The sequence below is a fragment of the Mesoplodon densirostris genome, chromosome 16 (genome assembly GCF_025265405.1).
Source record: "Mesoplodon densirostris isolate mMesDen1 chromosome 16, mMesDen1 primary haplotype, whole genome shotgun sequence".
In the NCBI taxonomy this organism is placed as follows: domain Eukaryota; kingdom Metazoa; phylum Chordata; class Mammalia; order Artiodactyla; family Ziphiidae; genus Mesoplodon; species Mesoplodon densirostris.
The window spans coordinates 30,437,357-30,450,412 of record NC_082676.1 but is presented as its reverse complement, the minus strand read 5'-3'; the positions used below and the strand labels follow the sequence as shown (position 1 = coordinate 30,450,412).

General features: G+C 39.7%; 1 protein-coding gene across 4 annotated transcripts in view; it reads right to left on the bottom strand.

Annotated features, from left to right (window-relative positions):
• The window catches only part of ATRN (attractin), a 163,522-nt gene that overhangs the window by 62,218 nt on the left and 88,248 nt on the right, over positions 1-13,056 (bottom strand). For all 4 annotated transcript variants that reach the window (XM_060079049.1, XM_060079046.1, XM_060079048.1 and 1 more), the window contains exons 19-21: positions 6,868-7,005; positions 3,763-3,856; positions 1,863-1,915 (exon numbers count right to left, since the gene is read on the bottom strand). In XM_060079049.1, coding sequence (XP_059935032.1) covers positions 1,863-1,915; positions 3,763-3,856; positions 6,868-7,005 — 285 coding nt within the window. The remainder of the gene's footprint in view (positions 1-1,862; positions 1,916-3,762; positions 3,857-6,867; positions 7,006-13,056) is intronic.

Genomic DNA, 13,056 nt, shown 5'->3' with positions numbered 1-13,056 from the left:
TACACATACCCCAAATGTCTAATAATGTTACACATTTCTTCATGTGCTTATTGGCAATTTGTCTATCTTCTTTGGTGAAATGTCTATTCAAATCTTTGTCTGTTTTTAATTGAAATTGTCCCCTTATCCAGTTGTAAGAGTTCTTTATATATTCTGAATATAAACTCTTAATCAAAGATACGCTTTGTAAACATTTTCCTTAGTCTGTAGCTTGTTTTTTACTTTTTAAAAAATTAATTAATTTATTTATTTTTGGCTGCGCTGGGTCTTCATTGCTGCGCGTGAGCTTTGTCTAGTTATGGAGTGAGGCCTACTCTTCGTTGCGGTGTGTGGGGTTCTCATTGTGGTGGCTTCTCGTTGTGGAGCATGGGCTCTAGGCGCGTGGGCTTCAGTAGTTGTGGCATGCGGGCTCAGCAGTTGTGGCTCGCGGGCTCTAGAGCACAGGCTCAATAGTGGTGCATGGGCTTAGTTGCTCCATGGCATGTGGGATCTTCCCGGACCAGGGATTGAACCCGTGCCCCCTGAATTGGCAGGCGGATTCTTAACCACTGCGCCACCAGGGAAGTCCCTTGTTTTTTACTTTTTAAACAGTATTTTTTAAAAACACAAGTTTTAAATTTTGATAGGTCCCAATAAACGAGTTTTTCTTTTCTTTTCTTTTTTTATTTCCCAATCACTGTGCTTTATTATACAATATTATTCTAGTTGGATTCCTGAGGGGACCTCCATGACCCCCTCATCCTGCTGTTTACACCCTGGTATGATCCCCTCCCTTATGTGAGGGCAAAACCTTGACTTGCTTCTTTCAACTGAAAAAAATGTACAACATGGAAGTTGAGAGTTATGTTTTATTTGGTGGCCTTACTGAGGACTATATCCCAGGATACACCCTCTCAAACAGCTCTGAGGAACTATTCCATAGACGCAAAGGAGGAACTAGGACATAGAAGAGTTTCTGCTTTTGGGAGGTCTGGGGTCTTCTGCCAGCGTTCAGTAGGTGTTCTGTAGGAGTTGTTCCACGTGTAGCTGTATTTCTGGTGTATCCGTGGGGAGGAAGGTGATCTCCGCGTCTTACTCTTCCGCCATCTTACCCGGAAGTCAGTTTTTCTTTTATTAATTGTGCTTTTCGAATCACATCTAAGAACCTTTTCCCATATACAAGGTCATGAAGTTTTTCTCTTGTTTTTTTCTAGAAAAACACGTTTATAGGTTCTAGCTGGACATGAATTTTGAGTGGACATTATTTAACCCAGAAAAGCCAGTATATAATTATAGCAGAATGTGAAAACATTAGCTCATTTTCCTTTGGTTCCATAGTCTGACCTAGTATGTGGATTCTCCTACAGGAAGAAAATGCATTTACCCATAAGGACCTGGTCACCTTGCCAGATTTACCATTCACTGTAAGTTAGTCACTAGATATTTTATTTTACGTATTAGTTCCTAGAGAGGTGGTTAACACAAATCAGTTTCAGAGAGAATAACTTCAACTATATTTTAAGAATTCTGTTTTTGATCGATCCTAAAATATGACATACAATGACCCCAACCACATAATGGCAAATGAAATAAGTTTTCAAGAGAATATAAACTAGGAAAGCCAGAGACGTATATCTCTGTACTCTTCCCTGATATCTGCTATGGACATACTGATATAAACCACAACCAGAATTAAAGCAGCTTAAAATAGTATTTACATATGTATTAAATTTAATAGAATGTAATACATCAAATTAGGCAACACTTCTATGGGTGGTTACTATATTCCTATAGCACTTATCATTCTCAAACCATGTTAAAGAAAATAATGTTTTACTGAACTACTTTGCTTCTAGACAAATGAGAACTGCAAAAACACTTACAATAACATGTTCCTTTGAGAGGGTTTCCTTGGTATCGATTTTCTACTTCACATCTAGGGGGGGAATATGAGGATTATTTTCTGTTGTTACTTAAAACAGAATCTATATTCACTTTAAAATCAATTAGATCTTTTTATATAAACTACCAGTTTTTGAGTCAGTATAATTACATTCTTCACTGTTACTCAAATCAGATGGACTAACAAGACTTTGCATTCATTTTCAATGCTGACTGCCCAGCAGTTCACACCACCACCAACCGATAAACATTTGCCAAAGCACATAAGATAAATTCAAATAAAATAAAATTTAGATCCTATTTATTATCATGAAAAACACATGTTCACTTTTGTATGGACTAAATATTCTTCTAAAAGTGCAGTTAAAACATTTTTCAAATTGACTTACCTGTGGTTAGTTGCTAATAAAGTAGTTAAGTTTTTATCCATTTTGGAATGTGTGGGTGTGGATGAGACTGTGGCAAAGGCAAACTGTTTAGATTAGATTATGCCAAAAGATGTAAATGGTGGCTAAGTGGAAGAACGGCTATCTTACATGTGTTTTTCTCCTAGGGCCATCTAGCTGTCTGTTTTTATTACTGCAATAAAATCAGAGCTGTTACTGAAAAAAAATAAAAACATTTTTTATATATTCATTTTTCACTTTTCCTGGATAAACTGAACCTGTTCTTTAAATACAAGTGAGAGAAGGCTAAAAACCAAGAATCACTTAAAAAACAAAAAACCAAAAACAACCCTTGGACATGGTTCATCAGTCTGGAGAAAAAATAAGTTCTAGTAAAAAAGAATTATTAATTTCCTCATAAATATCATCTATGAACATCAGTAAAACCCAGGCTCCCACTTTATAAAGTGATCCAGGCAGGCACAGTAGCTATGAACTGTGAGGAAAGGAGGGGAAAGCTTGGGTCAAGCACTTTTGCCAGATAAATAATACAAGGATGTTGTGTCTTTTTATCTAGAGTGATTATCAGCACTTGTCTATATTTAAAATTTCCTAAAGAGAAAGTCTTTCACTAGACCTACACTTCATTTCTTTGTTGTATACCATTAACTGAAGGCAGGGGTGATTAATTTTGCTCTATTACATTTTTCTATTTAAAGGAACCTAGATTTAAAAATTAAATTTAGAGCTTATTTTATGAGGTTTTCTGGTGAGGCAGAGAGAAACTGGGGAACAATCTCTCTTGTTTCAACTCACCAGGACACTAAAAACAATTACCACTAGCCTCACTATTGATAGATGGGGAAAATGAGGCTTAACACAGTTAAGTGATTTGCCTCAACAGCACCCTACTCAGTGGAGGCACAGCCAGGGCTGAATCCCCACATCTGCCTGATGCTGTTTGCATCCTCATGGATGGGAACCCCAAACTCTTCCCCGGAAGATGTTTGACATACTTCACCAAGGAAAATGCTAGAAAAGGGAGGGTGTGTTAAAGGCAAGGTGACCTCTCTACTATTAGACAACCAAAATGCCAAATAAAATACTGTCCTGGAATACCGGCTCTTCTAACCCTATCTTTCAGGAAAATCTCCTGACATGACAAAAATCAAGTCGTTACTGAAGTTAAAAGACTAATCCAAGTCAGCAAGCAACGAACTGTCGTGTCACTCAAACATAAAATTGTGATTTAAAGAGCCATTAAGGAATTACTGCTAAACTGACAACCTTCCCAGTATGGAGGGTGACTAAATTACACCTATCTGAAGTAGAAAGGGCAAAATTTCAAATCAATCAACTTGGGGATCCCTCAGAGCCCACGGCAACAAGGCCCAGAGAAAAGAGTGGCTCTTGGGGTTCAGGCAGTTTCACAGCCCCTTGGCCCTCCCTGATGAGGTGTGGCCTGTGGCAGGAGTCCCGGGAGTGTGGTACTCACAGCTGGCACTCGTCCCCCTTGACACCCTTGGTAGTGCAGAAGCACTTGCCCGTGTTGGTATTGCACAGCGACGCATGCCCATTGCACTTGCATGCTGGGGAGAAGGAAAAGGAAAGCGGGTGGTCACAAATGGCTTAAAAGATTACCACTATTAGAGACTTTCCCTGAGACAAATATTATCTCAACTGGATTCAACAGGAAAGGCAGGTAAAAGAAATGCATTCATTTAAGGGGTACAATTCTTGTTTTTTAGCTAGTGATTTATCTCAAATAATGTCAAGGCAACATTAAAGAAGCCAAAGTCACAGGCCAGGAGAAAAGAGAAATGTCAGTGTCTGCTGCCAATCTGAGATCATCCCTCTGCAATAGACTTTGCAAAGATCTTTGCAATAGACTCTGTTTTTCACTATCACCATTCTCTCATTCACTCAATAAACATTTCTGAAGCATCTCCAGTGTGGCACACAGACAGTCCCCGTCCTCATAGAGAACTCTGAGCGACGACTGCCCTCTGTGGGGAGGGTTGGTCTGGCTAAGCTCTGCCTTAGCTGAGGAGACTTCTCCACAACGGCCACACTTCTGAGGCAGGATTCCAATGGCAGGTCAGTGTTTCAGCGGCCCTCTAGGATTCACACCCTTGCCTGCCTTCTTCTTCCTTAACAGCAAACGACTCTTGTCATCTCCCTCCTCTAGCCACCAACACATCTCCACCTTCTTTCATCCAACATGTGTGAGCTATGACAAACTTTATACTCCAGGTGAAATAAATGAATCCTTTTCACTCTACAAACTGTTTTTCTGTGAATAAATTAAAAGTATTAGGCTGGAGATAGGTGTACTTTTAAAAGAAATCCGGTGGAAAAAAAAAGTCCACAGAAACCTATGAATAGAATAGTGCAGTGGTGAAGAAAATTTATGCTGGAGTGCGAAACACTAGGGTTCAACTCTGGGCTCTACTGAGGATGGAGAGAGGTGCAGTGTGTTAACAAAAGCAAAAGCCTGAAGTTCAGTTTGCCTGGGTTTGAATTCAGGTCCCTCCACTTAGCTTCCAAGTCAGCCTCCTCATCCATGTGACAGGGATAATAACAGTGCCTATCCTGTAGGGTTTTGGGGAGGATTAAATGAGATAACACATTAAGCATTCAAAAAATCATTGCTGTTATCCATAGCTTAAGGACTATACAATTCTAAGAAGAAAACATTAAAGACTTGGTGTCACTCACAGTATTTTTAAATCATGCTTTCTATTATGGATTGCAACTCTGAAAAATAAAGCTAGCTCTGAGTTCTGAACAACTGTACTCGGGCCCCACAGATGCCACAGAGGAGAATGTAATTTTTCTAAGATAAGAGCTGAAGATATGGGGACAATGGTACCCTCACAGTGGCACAACCAGGCCCAACAGCTAAAGTCACACATCCTGGATATGGTTCTCAGCATGGCCAAATCTCAGTGAGACCTTGGGCAGGCTACTTGATCCTGGGGATAATAAAAGCAGCACTGTCTCAGGTAGCTACCAGCACAATGCCTTGTATATACTCACCACTCAATAATGTCAGGTACTCTGATTTCTGTCTAATGGATGAAATCTATTCACAAAGAGTGAAAAAACAGTTTTACTTAATACCTTTTAATCTGAGCAAGAAATTTTACTTAAGAGTGGTGAGAAAGGACATCAGAAGAGTAATAATAATTGCTCACATCTACCTGGTATGTCCTGCTGACTGCTTTCATTTCAACAACCACCCTACTATCCCCATTTTACAGATGAAGAAACTAAACCCCAGAGAGGTTCCACTAGGACACTAACTCTCTTCTGGATGCTCTGGGGTCAGATTCTCAAGAACCACGCTAAGGAGTTTGGAGGTGGGATGTGGCGAGTAGGTAGAGATTTTCCTTTCTTATTTATTTTCCTTCTCAGACCTGATGGGTCTTCCACTATAAACTAGAACAAACCGAAAAGTAGTTTATTGGTATCACTTGTCATTTTAAAAAATATAATTTGTGTACTAACAATAAAGTGTCCTACTGCTTACAGGAATCTATTTGACATGTATGGGGAAACATGGGACTACTTAAATCTTTAAAAATAGTAGAAGTACTGAAGAGTCCAGCTCCTGGTTAAAAACTTACATGTGATTTTTGAGGCCAAACCGTAGACAATGACAAAGGCTTTCCCTGGTGGGCCGTACCAGGAAAGCTGCCCTCCCCACACCAGCCTGGGTGGAAGTCTCTGAGGGGGGCTGAGTCAAGGTCTCAGGTCACCTGGCCGGCCACTCTCTTTCACATATTTGCATTCCTAGCTCAGGCACCTTCATTCCTAGGTCTCTTTATCTGAGGCCTTGGGCAGAGGTCTTCTTCAGTCACCTCTACTGAGCTTCCATATGGAGGAAGAGGGGAACCTCAAAGAGGCTTTACCCACTCTCAGTCCCAGGTACTTTTCCACTCTTAGTCCTTCCCCTTCACCCTCCCTCCCGACCCCAGGGTCCATAAAAGGCTTTTTGCTGGACCTTTTTGTTCAGGTCTCCCTTAACAATGAGTTGACCCCCAAGCCTATGCCGATCCACTTGACACTCAACCAGCGCACCATTCCAGGAGGGAAAGTGGAACAAGAGGAGTCAGTGCTTTCTCCAGTTTAAGCCTCTTGCTTATACCATCACAGTAAGTGAATAAAGGCTTAACTCCCTCATTTTTTTCTTTTTAATATTTATTTATTTGGCTGCACCGGGTCTTAGTTGTGGCATGCAGGATCTTCGTTGCCGCACAGGGGATCTTTAGTTGTGGCATGCAGGCTCATAGTTGTGGCATGTGGGATCTAGTTCCCTAACCAAGAATCGAACCCGGGCCCCCTGCATTGAGTGTGCAGTCTTAACCACTGGACCACCAGGGAAGTCCTTCATTTTTGACTAGTTGCTTTAAGGGCTACTCTGACACCAGGCAGCTCTGCTCTCACTCCCCTAGCTCAGCTGAGCTTCTGACAAGTATAACTTAAGAAATGCAATATCTGAAACCAAGTGGCTTTTTTCCTCCAAGATATACAAGTCAAACAGACGCATTATGTGCCACCTGGCTTGCAATCAGTAACCCTGAAAAATTTGACTTACGTTGACATTTTCCCCCATTGGTCGGATCACCATAGAAGCCAGATATGCAGGTCTCACAATGCTTGCCCGTGGTCAGGTTCTCACACTTCTCACAGATACTCTGATTAATGCATTTGCTGTGGCCATTGCACTGGCAAGCTGAAAGAAAGAATTTTAAGGGGCTTTTCCTATGGTACAGCTGGGTGGAGTACATTCCACGAGATTTATTTGCAACTATCTAAGTTCCTTATTGCTTCTAAATAATCATCAAAACTACTAAAAACTAGTTTGAGAAATAAGATCAAAACATCAAAAAAGAGCTAATTCAGGAAAATCAGAAATATACCAAGCAAGGTGAAAGTCCAGAGCCATTAAAAAAAAAGTTTTTGTTGTTATTCATTGTAAAAATAATATATGCTCATGATAGTAAATTTGAAAAATACAAGGAAAGGGAAAAAAAATCATATACAATTTCACCACACAGAGATCACTGTCCACATTTGGATCTTTCCTTCCAGTATTTTTTTCTATACAGTTTTACACAGTTGTGTTCATATTAATATTCAATTTTGATTTTTTAAATGTAGATCACAATTATTTTACCACATTATTTTACCTATCATGCACAAAACTTTAAATGGCAGAATGATTTCTATGAAGCCAGTCACTTAACCATTACATTTTGATATTTAGTTTGCTTTCAATTTTTCATTTTTAGAAAAATAACCATGTTTATATGTAAACGTTTCTATAAGTGGAATTACTGATTCCTGATGCATACAGGAGTTTACAACTAGAAAGGCATATGAGGCCTGGACCTCTCAGGGCTGCTCAGGACAGCTGTACACTGCATACTTCAGGTGGGGCCACTCACGTAGTGCACAACCTGTAAGCAGACCTGTCTTTTTTTCTCCTTAGCTCTATTGAGACATAACTGACATGTAACATTGTGTAAATCTCAAGTGCACATTTAAAGTATACAATGTGTTTATTTGATACACTTACTGCAAAATGATGACCACCATAGCTATAGCTAACACCTGCATCATGTCACATAATTACCATTTCTTTTTTGTGGTGAAACATTTAAGATCTGCTCTCTTACAGATCTGTCTTGGTTGATCAATGTCATACAGTCTCTACCTTGATAACTTTCCATGGCCTTGCACCTGTTCTGTTTACCCACCTGCTTTCTACCCCATCCCTGTAGGTATTTGAGTTGTTTTAAATAGACTGCAACTGAAGAACTTAAAAATGACTACATCAAATATTCCACCAAAATTGCTTAAGATCTGGGGACTATACATGTTTTTCCTGTGAAGATGATCAACTGTGCATGTAGCAAAAGGGCAAAGCACAACACCAAAAAAATGTAATACCTAAAATCATTTACCAAAATATCTGTATTCTGGTTCAAGATAAAAAGATTGAACAAATGCTTCTCTCTCTCTTCCCCTTCAAGATCTCACTGAAATTATAGAAGAAATGTAAAAACAAGGGTTTGGGATAAGAGGAAAAGGTGCTATGAGAAGTACCGAGAGATACCTCTGAAGCACTGAATTTCTAGCCAGAACGCCCCAAGTGGGGAGGCACGTGGCACAACCATGAACATGCCAAATGCATCCACACACCTGGTCTGTTGCTCTTTCCTTCCTCCACTGTGGAAGAAATGCAGACCATTCAACAACAGCCAGAGCAGACCAGAGCTGGAGAGCCCTGGTACTAGCTAGCCAGCCTCTCCCTTAGGACATCACACCACACCTTCACGACACCTCAGTTCACCCAGTACTCATAAGCCTAGACATTCAGCTATAAATACAAATCAACCTTGAGGAATCACTAGCATGAGAAAATCATCAACCTAAAAGCACCACCTAGATAAACACACGGAATGACTAACTCTGAAGGAAGGATTAATGCAAGAAACTTAAGAGAATGAAAAATACTAATTTTAGCAAATTCAAGGAGGCTTCAGAGATCATTGCATTCATAAAATAAGAAAGCAAGCTCTGGAACAAACCCTCACAATATTTAGAGACCTTGCAAAATGGAAAGGATAAAGCAAAATCAGACGCAAAACAAAAACCCTTCAATAGATTAAACAGAAGAACACATATAGCCAAAAAGCTACTTGTCAGAAAATAACAGGAACAGCTGTATGCCAACAAATTTGATCACTGAGATGAAATAGAAAAATTCCTATAAAATATAGGTTACCTAAACTGACTCAAGCAGAAACAGAAAAGCTGCCTGTATTATACTTTTCTTACCTATACTAAGAGATTGAATGAATAATCAAAAATCTTCCCACAAAGAAAAATCCAAGCCCAGATGGCTTCACTGGTGAATTCTACCAGTACTTAAAGAAGAATTAATACCAATCCTTTTGCAAACTCTTTCAGTAAATACAAGAGGAGGGAATACTTCCCTACTCACTCTATGAAGCCAGTACTACCCTGGTACCAAAGCCAGACAGTCATCACAAGAAAGAAAACTATAGAACAGACCTGTATCTCTCATGAAAATAGACATAAAATACCCAACTAGCAAACTAAATCCAGCAACACAGTAAAAAGGATTATGCATCATGAGCAAATGGGCTTTATCCCAGGAATGAATGACTGGTTTAATATCCTTAAATCAATTAGTATAACATAATATTAATAAACTAAAGAATAAAACCACATCATCATTGCGATACAGAAAATGCATTTGACAAAATCCAGCACCCAATCATGACAAAAGCCCTCAAAAATCTAGGAATAGAAGGAAAATTTCTCAACCTGGTAAAGGACAAGTATGAAAAAACTAAGGCCAACATCATACATAATGGAAAAAGACTGAATTCTTTCCCTCTAAGATCAGGAACAAGAGAATGATGTCCACTCTCACCACTTTTTTTTTTTTTTTTTTTTGCTGTACGCGGGCCTCTCACTGCTGTGGCCTCTCCCGTTGTGGAGCACAGGATCCGGACGCACAGGCTCAGCGGCCATGGCTCACGGGCCCAGCCGCTCCATGGCATGTGGGATCTTCCCAGACTGGGGCACGAACCCGTGTCCCCTCCATCGGCAGGCGGACTCTCAACCACTGCTCCACCAGGGAAGCCCCACTCTCACCACTTTTATTCAACATTGTACTGGAATTTCTAGCCAGGCCAATTAGCACCCCCCCAAAATTTTTTTTAAAAGGTATCCAGATAGGAAAGACAGTAAAACTGTCTTTCTTAGTAAACAACACAACCCTGGTATATAGAAAACCCTAATCCACTAAAAAACTAGTAGAAATAATGAGTTTAGCAAGGTTGCACGATACAAGATTAACATAGAAAAATCAACTGTATTTCTACATATTAACAATGAACAATCAGAAAATGAAATTAAGATAATTCCATTCACAATACCATGAAGAAGAATAAAATACTTTGTATAGTAAATTTAACAAAATATGCATAAGATATATACATTGAAAACTTTATAAAACACTGCTGAAAGAAAATAAAAAACTAAAGAAATGAAAGACATTCCAGGTTCATAAACTAAAAGGCTTAATATTGTTAAGATGGTAATATACCCCCAGTTGGTCTATAGATTCAATGCAATCTCTATCAAATGTCAGCTGGCTTTCTGTTGATGTTACTGAAACTGACAAGTTCATCCTAAAATTCATATGGAAATTCAAAGAACCCAGAACAGCCATGACTATCTAGAAAAATAAGAACAAAGTTGGAGGACTCAGACTTCCCAATTTCAAAACTTACTACAAAGCTACAGAAATCAAGAGTGTGATATCAGTGTAAGGACAGACATATAGGTCAATGCAGTAGAAATGAGAGTCCAGAAATAAGTTCTTACATTCAACTGATTTTCAACAAATGTTCTCCCAAAATTCAATAGTAAAAAAATAGTATTTTCAACAAATGGTGCAGGGACAACTGGTTAACTACATGCAAAAAGATAAATTTGGACCCCTACCTCACACCATATACAAAAATTAACTCAAAATGAATTATGGACCTAAATACAAAGAGATAAACCTATGTAACCTTAAAGAGAAAACACAGGAGTAATTGTGATTTTTGGGTTAGTTAGGCACTGACTTCTTAGATACAATACCAAAAGCACATGGGATAAATGAAATCTTTTGTATTTCAAAAGACACCAGCAAGAAAGTAAAAAGAGGGCTTCCCTGGCGGCGCAATGGTTGAGAGTCCGCCTGCCGATGCAGGGGACACAGGTTTGTGCCCCGGTCCGGGAAGATCCCACATGCCGCGGAGCCGCTAGGCCCGTGAGCCATGGCCGCTGAGCCTGCGTGTCCGGAGCCTGTGCTCCACAACGGGAGAGGCCACAACAGTGAGAGGCCCGCGTACCACAAAAAAAAAAAAAAAAAAAGGGCCTCCCTGGTGGCGCAGTGGTTAAGAGTCCGCCTGCCGATGCAGGGGATACGGGTTCGTGCCCTGGTCTGGGAGGATCCCATATGCCGTGGAGCGGCTGGGCCCGTGAGCCATGGCCGCTGGGCCTGCGCATCCGGAGCCTGTGCTCCGCAACGGGAGAGGCCACAACAGTGAGAGGCCCACATACCGCAAAAAAAAAAAAAAAAAAAAAGAAAGTAAAAAGAAACCCATGGAATGGGAGAAAATATTTGCAAACTGTATAACCAATAAGGGACTTGTATCTAGATTCATAAAGAACTCTTATACGTCAACAGTAAAAAGATAATGTAATTTAAAACTGGGCAAAGAATTTGAATAAACAGTTCTCCAAACACATACAAATGGCCAATAGGATGCTCAACTTCATTAGTCATTAGGGAAATGCAAGTCAAAACCACAGTGAGATACCATTTCTCATATACTAGAACAGCTACAATCAAACCGACAGACACAAGTATTGATAAGGATGTGGAGAAATCTGAACCTTTCTATACTGCTAGTGAGAATGAAAAATGGTACAGCTACTTTGGAAAACTTTGTGCCCATTATTCCCCATTTCTGCCCCCGGCCCTAGGCAACCACTAATCTACTTTTTGTCTCTCTATATTTGCCCTTTTTTGGACATTCCGTGTAAGTGATATCATACAATATATAGCCTTTGTATCTGACTGCTTTTGCACAGCATATTTTCGAGGTTCATTCATGTTGTAGAATATATCAGTACTTTATATTCTTTTTTATTGCCAAATAGTATTCCATTGTATGAATGTACCACATTTTGTTTATCCACTCGCTGGCTGACAGACATCTGGGTTGTTGCCACTTTTGTCTATTATGAATAATACTTCTATGAGCACTCAGTACAAGTTTTTTTTTTTTTTTAATAAATTTATTTATTTATTTATTTATGGCTGCGTTGGGTCTTTGTTGCCGCGCGCAGGCTCTTCTCTAGTTGTGGCGAGTGGGGGCTACTCTTTCTTGTGGTGAGCAGGCTTCTCACTGCAGTGGCTTCTCTTGTTGCGGAGCACAGGCTCCAGTAGTTGTGGCTTGTGGGCTCTAAAGCGCAGACTCAACAGTTGTGGTGCACCAGCTTAGCTGTTCTGCGGCATGTGGGATCTTCCCGGACCAGGGCTTGAACCCGTGTCCCCTGCATTGGCAGGCGGATTCTCAACCACTGCACCACCAGGGAAGCCCCTCAGTACAAGTTTTTGTGTGGACACATATTTTCAATTCTCTTGGGTATATACTGGGCTATATGATGGATCTATGTTTAACTTTTTGAGGAACTGCCAAATTGTTTTCCAAAGTGCCTACAGCCATTTTACATGCCCACCAACAATTTATGAGAATTCCAGTTTCCTAAATGATGTTGAGCATCTTTTCATGTGCTTATTTGAGTTTAAAGAGTTCTTTATGTATTCTGGACATTAGCTTCTTATCAGACATATAATTTGTAAATATTTTCCTATATCCTGTGTATTTTCATTTTACCTGATATATTCTTGATATTAGTGGAAAAGCACAGATTTAACTATTTCATTAATTAAACCACTAGTAGATTAGAAATGCAACTGTAGATCCTCCAAAATCTTAGGAAAAAAGGAACAAAGAGAATTTAATCCAGTTCTGTAGATAAAAAGCTGGTTTCTCATTTTATTTTGCATTTTCCTGCTCTACTTCCTTTTCTGAGAATGACTTTATATCCTTTTGATAGGAACAGAATAAAGGGAGAAAGTAGGTGATTAAATAGTTAATCCCACTAGGGGACTGTAAGTAGGAAA